General features: G+C 36.5%; 3 protein-coding genes across 4 annotated transcripts; 2 read left to right on the plus strand and 1 right to left on the minus strand.

Annotated features, from left to right (window-relative positions):
* Positions 1 to 5786: 5786 nt before the first annotated feature.
* Positions 5787 to 14474, plus strand: LOC110918245 (dolichyl-diphosphooligosaccharide--protein glycosyltransferase subunit STT3A). 2 transcript variants are annotated; one of them, XM_022162592.2, is made up of 23 exons: positions 5787 to 5979; positions 6063 to 6125; positions 6750 to 6805; positions 6892 to 6963; positions 7619 to 7724; positions 7831 to 7881; positions 8928 to 9023; positions 9134 to 9193; positions 9273 to 9386; positions 9638 to 9724; positions 10056 to 10159; positions 10405 to 10500; positions 10624 to 10744; positions 10846 to 10926; positions 11514 to 11621; positions 11720 to 11953; positions 12892 to 13035; positions 13126 to 13312; positions 13409 to 13506; positions 13621 to 13700; positions 13784 to 13874; positions 13947 to 14035; positions 14113 to 14391. In XM_022162592.2, exons 1-23 carry the CDS (start codon positions 5851 to 5853, stop codon positions 14165 to 14167), a joined length of 2322 nt encoding a protein of 773 aa, XP_022018284.1. In that variant the 5' UTR covers positions 5787 to 5850; the 3' UTR covers positions 14168 to 14391. The 2 variants fall into 2 exon arrangements, with proteins under 2 accessions (XP_022018284.1, XP_022018283.1); XM_022162591.2 differs by having other exon boundaries at positions 5788 to 5979; positions 13947 to 14039; positions 14114 to 14474.
* A 1218-nt stretch (positions 14475 to 15692) lies between these two features.
* Positions 15693 to 17835, plus strand: LOC110917047 (pentatricopeptide repeat-containing protein At1g77170, mitochondrial). The gene has a single exon (XM_022161670.2). It carries the CDS (start codon positions 16033 to 16035, stop codon positions 17521 to 17523), a length of 1491 nt encoding a protein of 496 aa, XP_022017362.1. The 5' UTR covers positions 15693 to 16032; the 3' UTR covers positions 17524 to 17835.
* A 168-nt stretch (positions 17836 to 18003) lies between these two features.
* LOC110916533 (grpE protein homolog 2, mitochondrial) lies at positions 18004 to 20944 on the minus strand. Its single transcript, XM_022161243.2, has 6 exons — positions 20796 to 20944; positions 20576 to 20703; positions 19812 to 20240; positions 19571 to 19738; positions 18383 to 18511; positions 18004 to 18240 (listed from the first exon to the last, which is right to left on the minus strand). Exons 1-6 carry the CDS (start codon positions 20797 to 20799, stop codon positions 18151 to 18153), a joined length of 948 nt encoding a protein of 315 aa, XP_022016935.1. The 5' UTR covers positions 20800 to 20944; the 3' UTR covers positions 18004 to 18150.
* Positions 20945 to 23017: the final 2073 nt, after the last annotated feature.

Raw genomic sequence — 23017 nt, forward strand, 5'->3', positions numbered from 1 at the left:
AAAGAAAGAAAGAACCAAACACTTCAAGTGTATTTTTGGTTGGGGCACTTTGAAACCAAAGCCTTGGACTCCTTTTATAAGCTTGTAGTCCTCCCAAGCTTTCATCCTTGCACCGATGTGGGATGGGCACATTTTTCATATAGCCAAAAACCTAACAAATCTCCACCTTGGATATATGAAAAAAAACAACCACATCAAAGGAACACCGTCTTCAACTGACGATCATACTCCACATAAAAAAGTATCTCCACTTAGAATAGACCATTCTAAGAATTTCTTCTCGGCACATGTTGAAAAACCTGCTGAAAATTTATGGTGCAACTTCCCCGCTTGGCATACTCGGAAGTTCATCAGCCATCAACATCAATTTTTCACCACACATCTTGCATCTATGCCAACCCAATGCCCATGTGTAAATCCGTGAACCCGCTAACAAATTGCATCCCCTTTCATGGTAGCGCGGGCATACCATAGGGATGACATAACTTCAAAAGAAATCATCACCGTCAACGACGGCGACATTGTTAGCTGTCTTGGAGCTGCTTGCCGAATCTGCTCCACCTGGACAATTTCTCTTGACATGCCCAGACTGTCCACACTTCCAGCATACAGGAATCTTCTGTGGGTGCTTCTTCTTCCCGTTCCCGCATATTAAAACCGTTCCTTCTGACGAAGTATGACCGCTACTACCCAGTCTTTTCTCTTCAGACAATAGCTTCTCAGTAACATCCGCATACTTCAGGGTTTCTTTCCCATACATCAGAATGGGCTTCATATGCTCATAGGAAGATGTCAAAGATAATATGAGCCTCAGTGCTTTATCCTCATCTTCAACCTTTACTCCAATAGCCTCCAGTTCTGACACGATATTATTAAGAACACTTAGATGATCTGAAATTTTTGTATCTCCATCCATACGAAGGGTATGAAACTGTTCCTTGAGATACAACCGATTTGAGATGCCTTTGCCTTGATACAACTGCTCAAGCTTCTCCCACAAATCCTTTGCAGTTGATATCCCATGCACATTTGCAAGAACATTCTTTGCTAGACACAAACGAATCGCACTTGCCGCTCTCAAATCCAAATCTTCCCATTCTTCATCATCGTCTTTACTGGTTCCGCTTGAATCCTTGCTTGAAACAGGGGTCGGTTTCCCCCTCAACGCCTTGTGTAACCCAGATTGAATCAACACATCCTTGACTTGAACTTGCCACAAACCAAAGTTGATTCTTCCATCATATTTCTCTACGTCGAACCTCATGGGACTGTATTTCGACATCGTATCCGTATCTTCAAAAACAATATTGTATACTAGAACACCAAGCCTATAAGCAGTACACCCAACAAAGGATTCTCAGGAAAGAGAGGTGGGTACAATGGACACACTTAAGTACCAAGTCTTTCCTAGCCAGAACCTTCCTAGGATAAAATGCGTATATCCGGCTCGCGTATAATTCTACCGTATACAAACAGTCAACCGAATCAACCAAATCCTCGTTTCTGATGTGGAAGATCAGACTAAGCTGCAACCACAGAGCATACTACGAACCTTCAAAATACCACGACACCCTCCAAGAAAATTCGTTTCTGATGTGGAAGATCAGACTAAGCTGCAACCACAGAGCATACTACGAACCTTCAAAACCGAGACCTCCCCCAAAACCTGGAGCTCTGATACCACTTGTTGGGAAACAAGCGGTCTCAAAGAATCCCAACAACCTTCCCAAAGCTAATAATAGAGAAATATAACTGAACACAAGAATATACGTGGAAACTCCAAAACCGGAGAAAAACCACGGGCTTCCAGAGAGAAAGATCCACTATGCGACAAATTTTTACAATCACACAGACTAATCTCTCAAGCCTCCCCCCGCCCAATTACAACCACACTTCTCCGAAGCGTTTAACCAAAACCTTCCTACACTCTAAGACAAGAGAACTAGAAAAGAAAGAAAGAACCAAACACTTCAAGTGTATTTTTGGTTGGGGCACTTTGAAACCAAAGCCTTGGACTCCTTTTATAAGCTTGTAGTCCTCCCAAGCTTTCATCCTTGCACCGATGTGGGATGGGCACATTTTTCATATAGCCAAAAACCTAACAGAACATACATTCATACAGACACATTTTAACGATTTTTACAGACTCACATACACATGAACTCGCTCAACTTTTGTTGATGTTTTTCAAACTACATGTATTTCAGGAAATTAAGTATGGATCTGGCGGGCGTTGGATTTTCAAGTCATGTTAAGTATAAAGATGTCATCCATGGTCTTTGGGTTTGGCCAGCGTGTCTTAATCCTGGACGAGACATGTCTTCCAAACTTTGGTTACAACTAATATCGTTTGACGAGTCCTTAGCGAACTTTTACGCAATTCATATGGTTTGTAAAACTTAAATTTGAAGTCAACGTTTTAAACAATGTTGTTATGTTTTAAACTCATTTTATGGATGACAAATCTCTATTTTATCATATAGTTGTTTGATATGGTTGAATGCAATGATAAAAAGTAAGTCACACCATAATCACGCTTCCGCAAAAGTCAGGGTGTGACAGATACACACACAAATACAAATATATATATGTATGTATGTATATATATATATATATATATATTAAAAAATAAATCGATCCAACCGAGCTGAACCGAACTAAGTGGACCTTTACTCATGCTCGGTTTGTTTACAAACCGAACCAATCTGAACCGAGCATTTTTTTAATCGAGCTGAATCGAACGAGCAAATTCCGAGCATTTTCCGAGCAACTATCGAACGAGCGTCGAGCGCCGAGCAATTTGAACAGCCCTAGATGTGGTTGTGTATGAAGAATAACTTAATCAGATGCTTAAAGAATGGAAGAATGTGCTTAATCAGCCTTCACTGGCTTCTTCTTTGCAACAGGTTTGAGGCATTTATTAAAGAAAATTGTATGATGTTTTCATGAGGATGATGATGATGTGGAAATGAATTATGATTAATATTTGTTCGATTTCTTAGTTAAGTGTCTAGGGTAAAATGACTAAAATACCCTTATGTGGGGTCTACTTGGTCAGATTTAACCATGAAAAATAATTGAGTTAGGGCTAAAGGACGTAACGTGCAAGGGTTTGCAAACATCGAGTACGTTTTTTTGTAGTTTTTGAATACAAAGGACACACTTTGCAATCTGGTGTCAACATAAAGCACGAATTTTGTAATTTAATCATAAAAAATTCTACAGGATTTTGAATACCCATTACGTGATTACATGATTTTAAATACCCAGTAAGTGACTACGTGATTTTGAATACCCATTGCTTGATTTCTTTATGTGAAACCCCAGTAAGTGATTACGTAATTACGTAACAATAGTTGACTATGTATTATTACGTGACTACATGATTTTAAATACTCATTTCGTGATTAGGTGATTTCATTATAGTATTTATGTGAAACCCTACTAAGTGATTACGTAAAAACAAAACACGTAATACATATTTCATAGGGAATACCTAATATTTCAAGTATAATCACGTATTAAGGATAAATTATATACAAAACATTAGCCAAACCAACCTTTAATAACAACATAATGTCGTATATTAGAGATTTAACCACGTAATAAAGCATAAACAATCAAGTTCTTATTATTGAATGTGTAATCGTGTAATAAGTATAATTGTATTAACATTAATTAGAACAAATCATATTGAATATGTAATCACGTAATGAATTTACATTGAATGCGTAATGATTTATGTTGAATGTGTAATCACGTAAAAGATATTCAAAAATCACATAGTCAAGTACCGGGTATTCAAAATCACGTAATGGGTACTGAGTATTCAAAATCACGTAATGGGTACTGGGTATTCAAATTCACGTAATAGGTATTTAAAGTCCTGTAAATTATTTTTAAGAATACTATAACAATAGGCTGCTCGAATTAAAGAGAATGAAATGCTTGTTAATACGATATAATTTTTAAAAAAATATTAGCGTATGAAAAAGTTATAGCCGTTTGAAAATCAAGGATGAAACTAGTTGAAATGATAAAAGACCATCATACCATTCCCTCCTTAAATTGAGCAAAACAAATATTTGATCATGATTCCCTCCTACACTTTGTATAAAATTCATCTCTTGTTGTACACGATCTCTCATCTACTTCATAAATAGACCAAACTTACCTCGTTACTTCATAAAATGAAAAGAGTAAACTTCCGTTTTGCTCCCTGTGGTTTGGTCACTTTAACAGTTTTGCCCCAAACCTTAAAAAACGACCATTTTCCTCTAATAGTTTGCTATGGTTTTTCCATTTTGCTCCCCGCCTCTAACTCTATCCAAATTGTCTGTTATCTGAAAGGGTATTTTGGTAACTTCAAGTACAAAACTAAGGGTATTTTAGTAAAACTACAACTATAAATTATATTATATAATATATATAACATCATCATCATCATCAAAACTCATAACCTGGTGATCTTTTGTCTCTCTCTACCATCTCTCTTCTCTCTACACTCTCTCTTCTCTCCCCATCACCAACAACCACCACCACCAACCGTCACAACCCTCACCGCCCTACCATAGAGCAACCACCACAACCATTCCTGTCGTCACTCTCTCATCCTTCCATCTCTCTCCACCACCCTAACCACCACCACCTTCGGCCTTCATCTCTTACACCCCCCACACAACCACCACCATTGAATTAGAGCTCAAACCCCAACCATCACCTCCGTAACCACCCCCACCATAGATCAAATCATGGATCTGAGCGAAAACCACTAACATTTCTCAGATCTGGTTGAGTTACACCTTAAACCGCTGTCATAATCGGGTTTCATGACGAATCCATAAAACCTAATCTGGTCAGAAACCTTCTAACAAAGATTGAGCGACGGCAATGGCTATGGTTCCGCCACAGACAGCTAGGATGGTGGTGGAGTCAGTCAGATGTGGTGGTTCCGATTCCGCGAGTGTTTTTTTTTTGTTTGTAAGGGAAAATGTGGTGGTGGTGTTGTTGGTCGAGTGTTGGTGGCTGGTGACAGTGTTGGTGGAGGTGTTGGTTGGTTGCTACTGCTGGTGATGGTGATAAAGTTATATGTGAGAAAATTCTCTTAGTACTTCAATTTAAACCAATAATCACCGTAATCCTTTTTGCATTTGATTAGTTGGGGTTTAAATTTCAAGTAATGGAGTATTTAATTGGATAAAACTAAAAACATTGAATTATCTAATTAAATGTTATGAATATAGATTATTTAATGGAAATAATAAGAAGAAATAATAGCAACCGATGATCGGAATTGGTAGCTGGTGGCGGTGTTGGTCGGCTGCTACTGCTGGTGATGGTGGTAAAGAGTGAGAGAGATAGAGCTGGTAGAAAGTGATATAGGAGAGAGAGGGGAGGAGAGAAGGGTGAGATGAGAGAGAGAGAGAGATTAATAGGTTTTTTTAATAAAAAGACAAAAAGATCTAAAAAGCCTAGTATATATATAATATTATCAAAATATCCTTCAAATTAACAGAGACTTTGGATGGAGTTAGACCCATGGAGCAAATTAGAGAAAAACTAGTAATATCAGAAAGTAAAACGACTATTTTTAAGGTTTAAAGCAAAACCATTAAATTGATCAAACCATCAAGAGCAAAATGAAAGTTTACTCAAAATTTTCAAACTTCAATAAGTTCCCCATAATAGTCCAAAGTTGGGTGGCTTAAAAATTAAATTAAATTAAATGCATACATCAAGGGCAAAAACGTAAAAAGACCAAAAGTCGTCTCTTTTGTCTTCTCCGATTGACTCAAACGAAATCACTACACACTCAAAAAACACACACACCAAACTTCATTACCGCCGTTAATGGCGGCATCTACAGATACAACGGCAGCAGCACCGTCGTCGACTCTACGTCACGCCTCCGGTAATATCCTCGCGTTCTTTATTCTCCTATTGATCGGCGTACTCGCATTCTCGATCCGTCTTTTCTCGGTCAGTTTATCGGATCTAACGCAGTCGTCACTATTCACTATTAATATCATTTCACTGATCGTTTCGCTACGGTTTTGTTGCAGGTTATTAAGTATGAGAGTGTTATTCACGAGTTCGATCCTTATTTCAATTACAGAGTTACTCAGGTTTGATTTGAATTTGTAAATTTGTATATATTGAATTAGGTTTTCGTTTATGCGCTGCGAGTGTTATTGAGTTACTGCACGTTGTTGTAACGTTCAGGAATCTGTAAAAAATTGCCGTTTAATTTGAAATAAAAGTTAGCAGTTATACATCCAAATTCCAATTAGATATAGGTCATCATTTTATTGTGTCTGAATCTATCATCTATGTATGCATTCTGACAACGTGCATAAAGCTTGTTTAGTTGGATATGTTACTTGATTGAGATCTAGAACTGTGTGTTTGCCTCTTTTTATGTTTAATTATGCGAGTTCTATCATGAAAGTTATGGATGAGTTCTGTTTGCGCTTAAGCTATGTAAAGAAATAACTGTTTTGATTGATGTTCTCTTGGTTCTTAATTACTATTTGTATGATGTTAAAGATAATATGATCGTTTCTTAGAGTTGTAAGGATGATTTGGACCTAGTGCAGGATCTTTTTTCGTTTTTTCGAATCTAAAATGAAGTTTGTTATTTTGAATCTGAGCTAGCAAATAGTTATTGCTATTCTTTTGTATGCCTTTATAACATTTATGTTTCTTATTTAGAGGCATGTTGCCTATGACAAGATGTTATTGGATTGCAGTTTCTCACAAAGAGCGGGGTGTATGACTTCTGGAATTGGTTTGATGACCGGACATGGTAATTTTTTATGAAATCTCTTTTATTATTATTTTTTTTCTGTCCGTTGGCAAACGAAACTAACACAACATCGTAATTGTCTTAAGGTATCCTCTTGGGCGAGTCATTGGTGGAACGGTTTACCCTGGATTGACTTTAACAGCTGGAACTATGTGGAAGTGCGTATTTGATGATTTTTGTTATATATGACCAAATCATTTTAACACTGCAACTTAAATCAGTTTATCATATATATATTTTTGTTTGATAAGCTATGTAGTTAATGCGGTAAAAAATCGGATATCGGTTATTGTGGTATGATATCGGTAACTTTAATTTCATGCAGTATATTTATAGAAATTAAACACTAACAATTCAGTATACTCTCCTACCAATAACAAATAAACTTTTTGCAACTTGCAAAACACTAACAATTTTAGCAAGTAGGAACTGATTAAGACTTAAAACGTAACAATTAACAACTAAGACTTAAAATACTAATAGCAACGATAAGAAGAAAGACAAATGGTAGAACTAAGAAGAAAGGTACTAACATCGGGAAAATCAATGATATATCAGTCAATATCACAGATAATATTGGTACCGATATTCTAACTGATGTTTGACACCGATATTTTACATGGAGACCGATAACCTATATATATATCTCCCCCATATATTGGCGATATTAACTACATAGTCGATCAGACGATAACCAATAATACAACAAAAGGACTATATTTCTAACTAGTTGGAATAAGTTATATCCTTAGAAGATTGGGGTCATCTGTAACATTATTATAGGTGTGGGTAATTACTGAATCATCATTGCAGGGTACTCCAAATGTTGAATATTCCTCTATCGGTGGAAACTGTTTGTGTATTCACTGCTCCTGTATTCTCTGCCTTTGCTGCATGGGCAACATATCTCTTGACAAAGGTCTGTTTAGCATCTAGTAATCTGTTTTTTTCGATTATGATAAATTATATTACACACTTGATTTTGTGTCACAATGTCTCATCGTCATTATCTTGCTTTTTTTTAGGAAGTTAAGGGAGTAGGTGCTGGACTAACAGCAGCAGTTCTTCTAGCCATGGTAAACCATTTATCTGGTACTTGTCATGTTTAAGTATTCTTTTAGATGAATTTTGTTGCATACTGTATGTAATAATCCATGTTTTAATATTGTTTTCACTTTTCACCATGTTATGTGAATGAGCCTCCTTGTTTGCGCATACCAAAAAGTTTGGGAAAAGGATGTGTTGTTTCTTGTTCTCTCTTTATATTGCTATGCTTTTATAAACAAACTAACACATCTAAATTTTGTAATAAAGAATTCCAACTAATGCCAGATGGCATTTTCTCCTTCAACCTTAAAATCTTACTTATATTTTATTTTAACTTTTTTAATAATTAATACATATTTGGTATTATGATTAGGGTATTATTTTATACCTCATCTGTCTAATTTAATCAATTTTAACCAATAATTGTTTTTTTTTTTCAGTATTCGTTAATCCTGCATAATAATGTTTTTAACCCTTGTATTAAATATCTATAGTGTTTTAATTTTAACATATATATATAAATAAATCTTTATTTTCAGTTTTAATATGATATATAGTTATATACATATGTATATATATTAACAAATTTTCACCCTAAAATATAGGTCAAGCTTCTTAATAATATTAAATGTTAAAGTATTAAACTTGTAATTTTTTAAAGTTTTTAAAGTAACTTATCATCATGCTTTTATAATTATAATAAGGATTAATATACGGTAGAGAGGGATTACGTTGACTCAAGAGAGAAGTGAAAACTTAAAAAATTAATATTTGAATAGCTGGTGATATAACGTTACTATTTTATGTAATAATAAGTATTATATACAAATTTATGATTTACATTAGTTTCGATAGTTAACCCGTGTAACACCGAAAGATTCAGTGACTTATATCTCATGTGCTGAAACCGTTGCCTGTGCGGCATAGCTTGATATCATTTCCTCAGTTCATATCAAGATAGATATTTGTAACTGATATGTGCATGATTAATTACATTTTTTTTACCATATTCATGAACGACCAACTAAAAATTAGTCTACACACATTTTCTAAATGTCTATGTTATATCTTACAGGTACCATCCTACATATCCCGATCAGTGGCTGGGAGCTATGACAATGAAGCCGTAGCCATCTTTGCTTTGATCTTCACCTTCTATTTATACATAAAGGTCGACCTTATGTAAAATTTGCTTTCAGTTTCTGTCTCTCTAGACATAAAAAATGTTGTTAATTAATTGGATATAAAACAATTTTCTGACGGTTATTACTTTATCTGCAGACGTTGAACACAGGATCTCTTTTCTATGCTACTTTAAACTCCATGGCATACTTCTACATGGTAGGAATGACACAGTCCATACTGAATCGTTTATGTTCAAGTACATCTTGTTTTATTTCTGGATTTTTCTATCGTTTAGGTTTGCTCTTGGGGAGGGTACACTTTTATTATCAACCTCATACCAATGCATGTGCTTCTTTGCATTGTGACTGGTCGCTATTCACCTCGGCTATACATTGCATATGCTCCACTTGTAAGTTCTTCATTTGCTTGTGTTTTAATTGAAATAAGAATGAAAACAATACAGTAAGGTATCAAAGGATTGTATTTGAAATTTTCTTATAAGTAACTTGAAACTAGAAATGCACTAACTACTTAATGGTAGCAAAGAATGTATGCAACTCTATTATGATTTCTTATATTTAGCATGATAAGTTATATGGAGATGACTATTTATTAATTATTGCCTTTTTGTCAATAATACGTTTTGCTATTTCTACACAGGTTGTCTTAGGAACGTTAATGGCAGCATTAGTGCCTGTTGTTGGTTTTAATGCAGTCATGACATCAGAACATTTTGCATCGTTTTTGGTGAGTTACATACCTTTAAGTGTGTGTTGTCTTGATGTCTTTGCAGTTTCGATCTCCCTAATTTTCTTTCAGTGCCTTTTTGGGTGATTTAGCATAGAACCAATTATTAAGTATTAACAATAAAAATATCTTTTGTTAACACATCAAAAGTTTCATGCTTTTGCTTTGAGTGAAGAATCCAAAATCCAACATAAATAACAAAGAGATAGTGCCACACTGCCACCATGGAGTATTCTCATTTGACATGTAGTAATCGACTTCTTGTCATATAAAAAAATATGAGTGTTTATGTTACCTAAGGAGTATCACCATTTTTGTAAATTTATTGCAGGTTTTCATTATTATTCATGTGGTTGCTCTTGCATATTATATCAAAGGAATTCTCTCACCAAAGATGTTTAAAGTAGCTGTCACCCTTGTTGTATCAGTTGGCCTGTAAGCTTGATTCGTTTCATTTCTTGCTTTTAATTTTCATCACAATATAGAATTCGGTTAGTGCTGTTATTTTTGTCTATACTTGCATTGAACAGAGAACATATAGAACTACAATTAAAATTAAACAACAATAAATGATATGTTCACATAGCTTTGTCATCCCACTTGATAAATTAAAAGTTATAAATTTAGGAAACAAACAGAAACTTTCTCTGCTTGTTTATTTATTTATTTATTTTATTCAGGGTGGTATGCTGTGCTGTAGTAGCTGTACTTATAGCAGTGGTTGCATCTAGTCCAACAAAGGGATGGAGTGGACGAAGTCTAAGTCTTCTTGATCCGTAAGTCTCATCTTTCATGTTATTTTCCCTTTTAACCGTTTATGACATCATCAACGCAGTAGCATTTTATGTTCTTTTTCTCTGTTGCTTTCTTTTGAGACGCTCATTTTTGTATTCTTTCAGAACATACGCAAGCAAGTACATACCGATTATTGCAAGTGTTAGCGAGCATCAACCACCTACTTGGCCATCTTACTTCATGGACATCAACATATTAGCATTCTTGGTTCCCGCTGGAATTATTGTAAGCTCCGGATGCTTATCTGGACTTCAGTTCATTAACAACATATTCTGCTTTCTTACGTATTCTGCTTTTACGCCTCGTTATTTTGCGGGAAATCTCAGGCATGCTTTTCACCGCTATCTGATGCAAGCTCCTTTGTGATTCTTTATATAGTAATGTCGGCATATTTTTCCGGGGTCATGGTACGGGTTTTACTACGTATGATATTCATGATTTTGATATACTCTATGTAGGGATATGCAAACTAACCGAACGACCTTGTTCGTGTTCGTTAGTTAAGAAATATATGTGTTCACGAACTGTTCATGAACGCTTACCGAATGAGATTTTATGTCCATGTTAGTTTGTTAAGGGCAAGAACTTGTTTGTGTTTTTTGTTAATTTTAGGCAATGAACAAAAACGAACGTTGAAGAACACAAATGAGCACAAACTAATGTTCATGAACACAAATGGAAACAAACGAACACAATTAAACAAGCGTTCATGAACAGAATATCTAATACAATGACACTTATTAAATATTTTATTTGTCGGAATTTTGAAGTATTTAAATAAAACATAAAAACTAAAAACACTAATGAACTATCGGAACACTAAATGAACGAAAGCTCTTGTTAGTGTTCGTTTGTTTAATAAGTGAACGGACACACACGAACTTTCCGCCAAACAGTTCACGAACTGTTTGCCGAACGTTGGGTTCGTTTGCAGCCCTAACTCTATGCATCAATCATCTTAGCCTTTTATGTCTAATCACTAATGACATGGCAGGTACGACTAATGCTTGTGTTTGCTCCAGCTGCATGCATAATGTCTGGAATTGCTCTTTCTGAAGCCTTTGATGTCTTTACAAGATCAATTAAATTCTATGCATTTCAAGTAACTACTTCTTGTGGATTTCCGAATGGCACATTTTTAGGATACAAAATTATTTTCGGTTTTATTTATATATTTTTCTCTTGACATTGATTGCCAAGGCAGTGGATACGGTATCAGTTAGTACTGTTTCTCCGCAAAATAATGTGGTGGAGACAGACAAAAAAGAAGACGTGTTGAAGGAACGGCCTTCCAGGAAAAACAAAAAGAAAGAAAAGGAGACTGTCGAAAAGCCGCTTAAGAAATCCGAAAAGGAAAAGAGGCCCCTAATCTTACCTGTTGAAGCATCTGCAATTGCTCTCTTCTTAACTGTGTTGCTAGGTGCCTTCTATGTGGTAATATGCATATGAAATTATGAATACGAAAAAGAAGTAATGAAAATCCTTCATTTTTATATCCAGGGTATTCATGGTCTTTTTCAGCCGGTTTTGACTAGGGGTGTTAAACGGGCCCTGTCCGCGGGTTGGCGGGTCCAACCCGACCCGAACCCGAAAATTATAGACAAACTCGAACATGACCCGAACCCGAAAAACTTGTCATACATATGAACTCGGAACACGACCAGAATATTCGCGGGTTGACTCGAACACGGTGCAACCCGAATGTTTCTTATATTTTATACTTTTTTTTTTGCAAATTAATAAATTGAATTTAAAATTTTACTACAAGCAACACAAATGTATATAACACAATTACATTTATATTATAAAATCTTATATCAAATTCTCTTTTTAAGTTATAATTGTAGCATAAAATAACCACCTAATTTAATCTATGACATAAAACATATTGTAAGAAAAATTAAATATAATACAAATGGGTTAAACGGGTCAACCCGCCAACTGGCCCGGGTTGACACGAGCTGATGCGTTTAGCTAAACGGGTTCAACCTGAAACTGACCTGACCCTGTTTAGACTAAACCCAAACCCGCAAATTTCGTGTTAGGTTCGTGTCGTGTCAGAATTTCACAACCCTAGTTTTGACAAAGATTATTGGTCGTACCGCTAACTATGGTTTTGTAAAATAGCAAACCAAGCCTGCTGGACTGGTTGGGTTGTTTAGCTTGGCCGTTTGAACCGTTATTTCTTATAATTTAATATATTTAGTGTGTATATTAAATTTTAAAAAGGACAGAAGATCCTATATATGCATAAATGAAAAGTTAAATAAAGTTATAGGTAAACAACCCATTCCAAGTTCCAAACAGGTAACTGAACCATTAAACTCGGTTTTCCAGACTGAAGTTAAAATTTACTTATAATGTACTTGTAGGTCCATAGTGTTTGGGCTGCAGCAGAGGCATATTCAGCTCCTTCAATCGTTCTTACTTCTCATACGCGCGACGGGCTTCATGTTTTTGATGATTTTAGAGAGGCATACGCATGGTTAAGCCATAACACTCATGTAGATGATAAAGTAAGTTATTGTGTGCAAGTAATTATCAGTTTATCAATTTGAGAATGGTTTTGAGGATTTTAACTGATTTATTAATTAATTACCTTTCAGGTTGCATCTTGGTGGGACTATGGTTACCAAACAACTGCAATGGCTAACCGCACAGTTATCGTTGACAATAACACATGGAACAACACACATATTGCTACCGTCGGTACTGCCATGTCATCTCCCGAAAAAGCAGCTTGGGAAATTTTCAACTCTCTGGATGTGAAATATGTCCTTGTTGTTTTTGGCGGTTGGTTTTCTTTTAACACATTCAAAACCATAAAAAACAGCAAAAAGAATTACAGAAAAAACAATAAGATTTTTTTTTCATCTTTTCATATCTCAGGTCTTGTCGGCTACTCCAGTGATGACATAAATAAGTTCTTATGGATGGTTCGTATTGGAGGAGGCGTCTTCCCACATATCAAGGAGCCTGATTATCTTGTAAGTGTGTGTGTGTGTCTATATATGGTTACGTTTTGTACCGGCTTATCTTTGTTTTACATGTATAAATGTTTTAAATTTATACATTCATGTTTTTTTTTTTTTTTGGTACAGAGAGATGGTCAATACCGAATTGATTCTCAGGCCACGCCAACCATGCTAAACAGCCTCATGTACAAACTATCATATTTCAGGTAATACAGCTACGTATTTTAACTGGTATTTGGAGCTTCTAGTTGTTTCTTCTTTACACTTGACCTCGGTTCTTGAAATCTAGGTTTGTTGAGACTGATGGTGGTAAAGGATACGATCGAGTAAGGGGGACTGAAATTGGAAAGAAACATTTTAAATTAACTCATTTTGAAGAGGTAAGTTGGAACAAATTCGTTCTTGCTTTTCGTGTATATCGATATTCAAGTTTTTATACCGTATATATGTAGGTGTTCACGACTCACCATTGGATGGTTCGGATATATAAACTAAAACCTCAGAGGAACAGGATTCGGGGGAAGACAAAGAAATCTAGATCATCGGTATATATAAACTTTGTTTTCGTGTTTTTTTATGTTTATTATTGACGTTGATTTAGAAACATTTTTTTTCCCAGAAAATGAGCTCGACGAAAACAAGAACGATAACGAAAAAGAATCCTTGGCATTAGGCGTTAAGGGGTGTGCCCGAAAGCAACTAACAAGAGCTATAAGATCCTTTTTTGTCAAGTGCTACTATCAAACTTGAAAATGTGTTAGAAGAGAGACTGTAAGGATCTTAAAAATCCAACAAACTTGTGTTGGTTTACACCAACAATAACTTGTGGCAATGATAGATTTGGCTAGTGTAAACTAAAAAGTGAGATTATAATGTATTAGTTTTTTGGCGAGAATCCTTTCACCCCACTGTAAGACATAATAGGTCTTTTGGCATCATTCTCTAAAATACAACAAAACATATATCATACTTTATCAACATTATTGAATGGGGTATATTATCTTTATTAATGTGACTTTTCAGAAAAAAAAAAAAGTATGTATACAAACATAATTTCTTACTTCTGTAGTAACATTGGACAGTTTTAGTGTGAGTTTCTCAACAGTGTAGATTCATGGTTTTCATAGGAAAATTGTGACTCTTTAATTTGTCATAATGGTGTTGGAGCTCTTCTCAAACAAATGTCCTAACTCAACTACCTTTGTTTTTTTAAACGGTAAAATAACCTACTAAAAAATTCTATGATTACACATTGCAGAATTTGAACCTTTCACCTCTAGAATAGAGGGCAGACACCTTACCACCACACATATCCCTTGGGGACATTCAACTACGAGTTGTGCCTCTTTGAATAGGAGCCGACTCGTTGGCTTTTAACATCCGTAGTGGTTCAAGGCAGTGGCCCTATAACCCCAATATGAGTGACCAAATTGAGCCATTGTGTTGGCTCAAACAAAGGTTAAAGTCTAGTATTATTCCTATAAACTTAAGATAATAGTCTAACTCACCCATGTATCTAATGAAATATGAACCCACATTACATCACCCGCAGGCTAAGTTTGCCTTAACTTATATGTTAGGGTCCTAGATGTGATACCATACATAAGTGAATTATTCAAGTCAACGTGATCGAACTTTTTTGTTTGAAAATTTATTCAAGCAAAATTTTTTAAAAATTTTATGGGAGTCTATTGTATTCAAACTCATAAAAATCATAAATTGTTTAATCAAAATATCTGGTTGTTTTTGTAACAACAAAAATATCATTGCTGATGATATTTCTGCTTCTATGGACCACCGTAATCTCGCATTTGTGTAAGTCCGTAAGCGCAGGTTGTTGATGCTCATAATTCTACCATAGCTTCTACTACTATCGCCACAACATCACTAATACGACTATTGGCGTTAGGCCACACGCTATGCAATACAAACCTATTTCGGTACCTAACAAAAACCTGACATGGCACTTGGGTATCGCATGCAACACCACCCTACATGTTGTGGTACCGAGAAGTTTCGGGAAAGCAGGTGGGTAATTCACTGAAGATTCCAAGAGTGACAATGGTCACATGACCGTTTGAGTTGACTTAAAAAATTACTAAATAATACCTAATTGTTAAACAAATTTTCACATCAAACTCAATTATTTTCCTCTCTTAAATACATTCCATCTCAACTATGAATTCTCGCTACACCAAAAAAGCCGGTTCAAGCCGATCCACACATGTAAGATCAACCGCAATCCCAACCCACGGAATTTCAACCTCCACCCCAATTCCGCAATTCCATGACTATGTTCACACTCAAATCACATTTCAACCAATATACAGGCAATCAATCTCAAATACCCGTCTAGTACAATTAGCGTGTGGCGAATTCCGTCTCGCCCCCAAGCAATCAAACTTTGATCTATGTTGAGGACAACCCAATGTGATACCTTGGCAATCAAACTTGGATCCATTGCTTCAAGAAGTTGTGTACACCGAACCGCTGTCTAACCCTTACACATAACATTCAAAAATTCTGGTGATTTTGGGCATGAGTCAAACGAGACCAAACAAACTAGTTAAACCGATCGGTTATGTTTTGTCATTCACTAAAACATCTACCAATACACAAAACATGCTATCTTCAATAACATCACAAAAACATCAAATCCCCAAATACTTTACCATTTCTTTCAATTCAAATCACAATCTTACTTCAAATCTTGAACCATTTAATCCCCAAAAACATGCAAATAATCACTACACTACCCAAAACTGGGCCAAAATAATATCCACCCAGATCACAAACTGCACAAACATACACCAACTCAACCAACTCTACGCTCATATCATCAGAACCCACATACTTCACATTCACAACGACCCCTTTTATTGGAACACAATAATCAGAGCATACACCAGGTTCAATTCCACATCCAAAGCACTGCACGTGAGCATTGCAATGTCACGTGCTGGTGTCCACCCGGATACCTACACTCTGCCCGCTATTTTGAAAGCTGTGTCTCAGAAAACTGAGGTTTTAATAGTTAGACAGCTTCATACGGTTGCTATTAAACATGGGTTGGTGACCAATTTGTATTGTGAAAGTGGGTTTATTAATTTGTACTCAAAGGTTGGTGAGTTTGGGGACGCACGTAAGGTGTTTGATGAAAGTCCTGAGAGAAATATTGGTTCTTGGAATGCGGTTATAAGCGGGTTGTCGCAAGGTGGGCGTGCCCGAGAAGCGGTTGAGGTGTTTTTGGAGATGAAGAGGAGAGGGTTGGAACCGGATGAGGTGACGATGGTTAGTGTGATTTCGGCGTGTGGGAGTTTAGGGGATTTCGGTTTGGGTGTTCAGTTGCATAAGTGTTTGTTTCAAGCTAAAGGGTTGGGGGAACCGGATGTTTTTACGTTGAGTTCGCTAGTGGACATGTATGGGAAATGTGGTAGGATGGATTTGGCGTATCGGGTATTTGAAAGAATGAGTGAACGAAATGTATCGTCATGGACGTCGTTGATTGTTGGGTACGCAACGCATGGGCACGTTACTGATGCGTTGGAGTGTTTTCGTGGTATGAGAGAAGCGTTTGTCACGCCTAACAGCGTGACGTTTGTGGGAGTGTTGAGTGCGTGTGTGCATGGCGGGCTTGTACAAGAAGGGAGACATTACTTCAACATGATGAAGAATGAGTACAAGATCGAGCCGCAGTTGCAACATTACGGATGCATGGTGGATTTGTTGGGCCGATGCGGGTTGCTAGAGGAAGCAAGGAAGATGGTGGAAGAGATGCCAATGGAAGCTAATGTGGTGATATGGGGGTGTTTGATGGGGGCTTGTGAGAAGTATGGGGATGTGAAGATGGGAGAATGGGTGGCTAAACATTTGCAACAAATGGAACCTTGGAATGATGGTGTTTATGTTGTTATGTCAAATATTTATGCTAGCAATGGGTTGTGGGAAGATGTTGGAAGGATGAGAGAGATTATGAAGGAGAGGAAACTTGAAAAAATTCCTGGTTATAGCTTGGGAGCAGGGGTATGAAATTCTGAACATGAATTTAGTTAAAAAGGATTCAAATCAGTGTCGGGTTGAAAACACAAGAAATTCGCAAATTTGAGTTTAGCCTAAACGAATTCAGATCAATTTAAATGGAACCCTTAAACACATGAAATTCACATACTTGAGCTTAGTGCAACTAGATTCGGGTAGCTTCGCTATGTTGCTTTGGTTTGTCTAGCAGGTTTGCGGGTTGACTCGTATATCTTTAAGAGTTGAATATTATAATTTTAAACTAACTGGGTTTTTATGAGTTTTGTAAAGTATTATTATTTTATACACAATTCTATTTACGATTGTTATTTTTTAATTCTAGAGTACTAATATACAAAAATTTCATGTTGCATGGTTGTCAATCTATTAAAACACGTGTCATGTTCGGATTCATGTGTCGGACACGATTTTCAGATCATATCATATTTTAAGGCTCATGCCGGGTTTTACCTGCTAACATGGTCATTCGTGTGAGCAACCGTAGAATGACCTTAGTCATTTGTATTAGTCAGATTCTCATTAAAAATCGGTAATACATTCTGAAATGTTCCACAACGAAACGTGCAACATTTTTGCCTTTATGAAAGTATACAAGACTGTGACAGCTCCACATAGTGTCTAGTGTGTCTCGTGATTGTCTGCAGCCACATTCGAAACTACACCGACTTCAGCTGGTCGTATGATGCGTTCATGGAGCATGTATCCTGGCTACAAAATCACAAAATCCGATTACGTGTTCTGTTCAAAATATTCCTTCCAGAATATTTAACTGATAGTCAAACACTTATACGATTACAGGTCTAGTCAGACATAGAAATTTCCGGGCACGGGTAAATGTGAGCCAGCATACCTTCATCACAGCAGCAACAGTATTTGGAGGCTTGGATTGATCTGGTACTTGAAATACCGCGTTATGCCTATTTGGATCAAACTGTTCATTCATAGGATCATATCTTTCCACTCCAAACTTCTTGAATACCTGATGGCTCCAATTGGAAAAAATATACAGTTAAATGGGTCAACCCGTACCTGACCAACCCAAAATTTAAATGGTTCGGTTATCGGGTCACTTTTCCCCAGCCAAAAACCCAAAAAACCCAACCCGAAACCCGAACTTTTGTTTAATTGTTGTGTTTTGGTTTGGAACATTAAGTTTTGAGACTTTTGAACATTATAATATCATATTGTTGGATGATGTTAGGCTGGAGGGTGTGGGGGCGCCACTCCCGCCACCTCACCATGTATAGCGCCCATATGGGCTCCATCACCACACCCTCCAAGTGAAGAGGGGGGCGCCATGGCTTGGGCTCCAGGGTGGTAACGCCAAAGTTGAAGCATTCAGGTGGGGCCCACTAGTTTTAAACCAATCAAATGTTTTTTTTTTTAATTTTGTTTAATAGGGGCTCCATCCACACCATGTAAATTAAAGGGGGCTCCATAGGTGAGGTGGATCCTAGGTGGACTTGATAAAGCCCCATGGGGCTCCAACCACACCCTATAGCCTTAGAATTTTGATGATATTTTTTTTTGTAGCATTGTGAATTTTGATGAACGTTTGTAAAAAAAAAAAAAAAAATTATTTTCATTTTACATCTATACCCGAAAACTGAACAACCCGGCCCAAACTAACCCGAACCCGAATAACCCAAACCCGACAAACCCGAACTTTAAATGGGTCAGTTATGGGTCACTTTTTCCCAGCCAAAATCCCGAACAACCCGACCCGGAAAACTCGAAAACCGAAAACAAAACCCGATGAACACCCCTATTTGGCACAAGAGCAATCAAAAAATACAAATGTAAATAAAACTACCACATTTAAACTATAAAATCAGATGTTCATTGTTTGGCATATATACCGTCCCAACCATTGAGTTATGACATAAAACATATATCTAAATAAATATAGAAATAACCGGTTAGAGGGACAACCCGAACACGAAATATTTACCTAAACGTGTTAACTATTTTGACCCAAAACTGACCAAACCCACAAATTTCATATAAAAAGCTCCACACCCCTGAAACAATGGTTTACCTCTACTAGTTGTTTTTCTGTCATCTCAACGCCTTCCAACAATGTTTTTAAAAGTGGCAGAGCTCCCGTAGGGTCTTCAGCCGTCTCAATTTTCGTAAACCTATCTTTCACAGCCAATGAGGCTCTGCCAAGATTGTCTGCAACATCCAGCAGACTCTTTGCAAACGACTGCAACACGTGTCAAAATTACACAAGACAGACTAACCAAAATGTTTCAAAAGAACATAAGATCAAAACAGACCTGTATGGCAAACTTCTTTGCGTTTTCTGCTTCCCGTTTTGTCCTCTCGATTACGTTATCATTCTCAGCAAAAGTCATCATAGCTTTATCTTGCATAACCACCATCTCAGTATGCTTTTTCTTTAGAAGTTCTTCCTTCTTTGCCAAAAGCTTTATTAAACCGTCCCTTGATAGGTCTGTTTCAGAATCAGAATCTGAATCAGAAAATTTAGTTCTTTTAGAACCTCTTCTCCTTCTTTTGACAGATTGTGGTGGACCCGGATCCACTTTATCATCGGGATGTGCTGTTTGAGGAGCATTGTCGGTTTCCACAGTATTACCAGGCTCGTTTCCATTAGTTAGAGAAGATGCAGATGAAAACAATCGACACAGTTGAATAGAAGAACTGATAAAAGAATTAGGGAACACAGACGCTCGGTTTGCTACTTCCTGCAACAAGAAGAATCAATAAATTTGGGTTTACGCTAACATTGTTCTGACGTCTAAGTCTAAACTTTCCGACAGAGGTTCGAGTCCAATACTATCTAAACAAACATAAAAGAAAGTGTTGCATATACCTTGCAGCCATATAGCAAATCTTCAAACTATACCATAAATTTTTTTTTTTTTTTTTTTTTTTTTTTTTTTTTGAGATTTATCTTATTCCATCAATCCATCCTCATCAAACTACTAAATCATCATCAAGCCTAATATCAACACTTTGCTCTAGAAATTTCATTTTTATATTCATAAATGAACACAATATTCATAAAAGCAATGGATACCTGATTAGCCTTAAACGGCGATCGATTGCAGCAATAGCACCTGGAGATATTATTAATCTGTATCGCTTTCATTGTATTCGAATTCAGTTGCTTCTTCCTCCATAATTGCGAAACGAATGCACAGGCTCCTATCAATTCAACAAAAATAAACGCATTTATGAATTGCTAACGGAAATTGAGAAGAAAACAAGTGTAATCTGCAATGGAGAGTTGTGAATACTCATTGAATTGGAGATAGGGCCTCCTGTGTTGACGTACAAATGTCTAGAAAATGGGGTTTAGGGTTTATGCATTAACCCCCTGTGTCAAGTTTTGGATGGGGAGTAACGTCGTAACCCGAAACGATGTCGTATAACCCCCCAACTTTGGTTCAAGTTTTTTTCTAAAGCTGTTGGCATTCAAATACGTTGCAAATATTGTTACATGTTAATAAGTAGAGGGACTCATTTTGTAATAAATGATAAGTCAAGGATTAGGTTGTAAAGAGTTAGTTAGTCATTTGTAATACCATTAAATAGTTAGTAACGATTTGTAACAGATCATCTTGATAATGAATTGATTTCGATTTCCCTCTCTACGATCCTCTTCAGTTCTTATCGTAACATTGGTATCAGAGCTACCGATTCTCATCGGAGCTCGATTTTTTTCCGTTCAAACTCTGATCATCGTTCCGACCAATCGATTATTGTTGATCGATTCCTTCAATTCCGTTCAATTCTACTCTGGATTGATCATCGTTCGATCAATTCCTTCATTCAATTGTCCGTTTCAATTCTAATTCGTTGTAGCTGATTGATTCCAGCTTCAACTATTGATCAAACTTCCCCAAATTTTGACCTAATTGACGAATATGGCTACCAGACATCAAGAAATGGAGAAATTGGAAAAATTAGCACATTCTAATGTATCTTTAATCGAAGGACAACAAGCTATATTGGATCAAAATTCTGAAGCAATCAAAATGCTACAGATCAGTATGAACTTTAGTGACTCAAATGGCGGAAATCAACAACAAATTGGGCCATGAAAGAAATGTTAATCATGAACAAAGATTGGTACAAACAGGAAGGTTAGACTTCCCCAAATTTGATGGTACTGAAGTGGAGGGTTGGATCATTCGTTGTAATCATTTTTTTACAGTGGATAGAACTCCTGATAATGCCAAAGTGCATTATGCTGTTAGCCACCTTGAAGGTGCTGCTTTAGAATGGCATCAAGGGTATGTGGATAGTCAAAACAGAGATGTGAGTGACATCACATGGGATGAGTATTCCAGATCTGTTGTTACTCGTTTTTCAGAAAGATTATCTGAAGATGCTATGGAAGAATTAAAAACCTTCATCAAACAGGTTCACTCTCTGATTACACTAAAGAATTTGATACTTTGCTCAATAGGGTTAGGTTGACTGATGAATATGCAGCTAGCCTTTATGTGGGGGGGGGGGGTTGAAACCTTAGATCATATGTTTAGTTAAGATTTTTAAACCTAAAACCATGAGAGATGCTGTTACTATGGCTAAACAACAAACGGTAGAATATACTACTCTTTTTGGGGATAAAGATGTTAAGAAGACCCTTAATACTGGTACTTCCCTTAATGCCAATAAAATAACCCCTTCTATTTTCAATAAAGGGCAGTCAAGTAACAATTTGCCCCTGTTACCAACACCACCAGTCAATAAAATGAATAAGAATGTTAAGAAAGTGCCTGCTAAGGTAGCTGAAGAGAAGAGCGCTAAGGGAGAATGCTTTTGGTATAATGAAAAATACAGCCCAACCCATAATTGCAAATTTAAACATATGTACAATTTGGAAATTCATGATGATGAGGAAATGGAAGATATAGAGGGTTATGAGCATGTAGAGGAAACTGAATCAGGGGCCCAAATTTCAGTTTATGCTTTGACTGTAGTTACCTCTTTTTCCACTATGAGGGTAATTGGGACTATTGGCACTAGACAGATACATATTTTAATTGACTCTGGCTCCACTCATAACTTTGTCAGTTCAAGATTAGCTAATAAACTGAACTGTCCAACCAGAGAAGTCTCTTTAATGAAGGTGTTAGTAGCTAATGGTAAGGAGTTGGATTATCACCTACTTTGTCAAGATTTTCAGTGGTTAATGCAGGGAGTCTGGTTTACCACTGATGTGTTGTTGTTACCTTTGGATAACTATGACATGGTACTTGGTATACAATGGTTACAATCTTTGGATGACATTGTATGGAATTTTAAGAACTTGACAATGCAATTTAAATTTGACTCCAAAGTGGTAGAATTGAAAGGGATTAGTAACAATATTTTGTCCTTATGTTCTCTAGAAAAGCTGTCTCAAATGCTTTCTACAGACACTTCTGTGACTAGTCTACAGCTCTTTAGTATGTAGAATGGTGATAAGAGTTCATTTAAACATCAGTCCCAAGTGGATGTTTCCACATTT

Source organism: Helianthus annuus, chromosome 16 (genome assembly GCF_002127325.2).
Source record: "Helianthus annuus cultivar XRQ/B chromosome 16, HanXRQr2.0-SUNRISE, whole genome shotgun sequence".
NCBI classification, from domain to species: domain Eukaryota; kingdom Viridiplantae; phylum Streptophyta; class Magnoliopsida; order Asterales; family Asteraceae; genus Helianthus; species Helianthus annuus.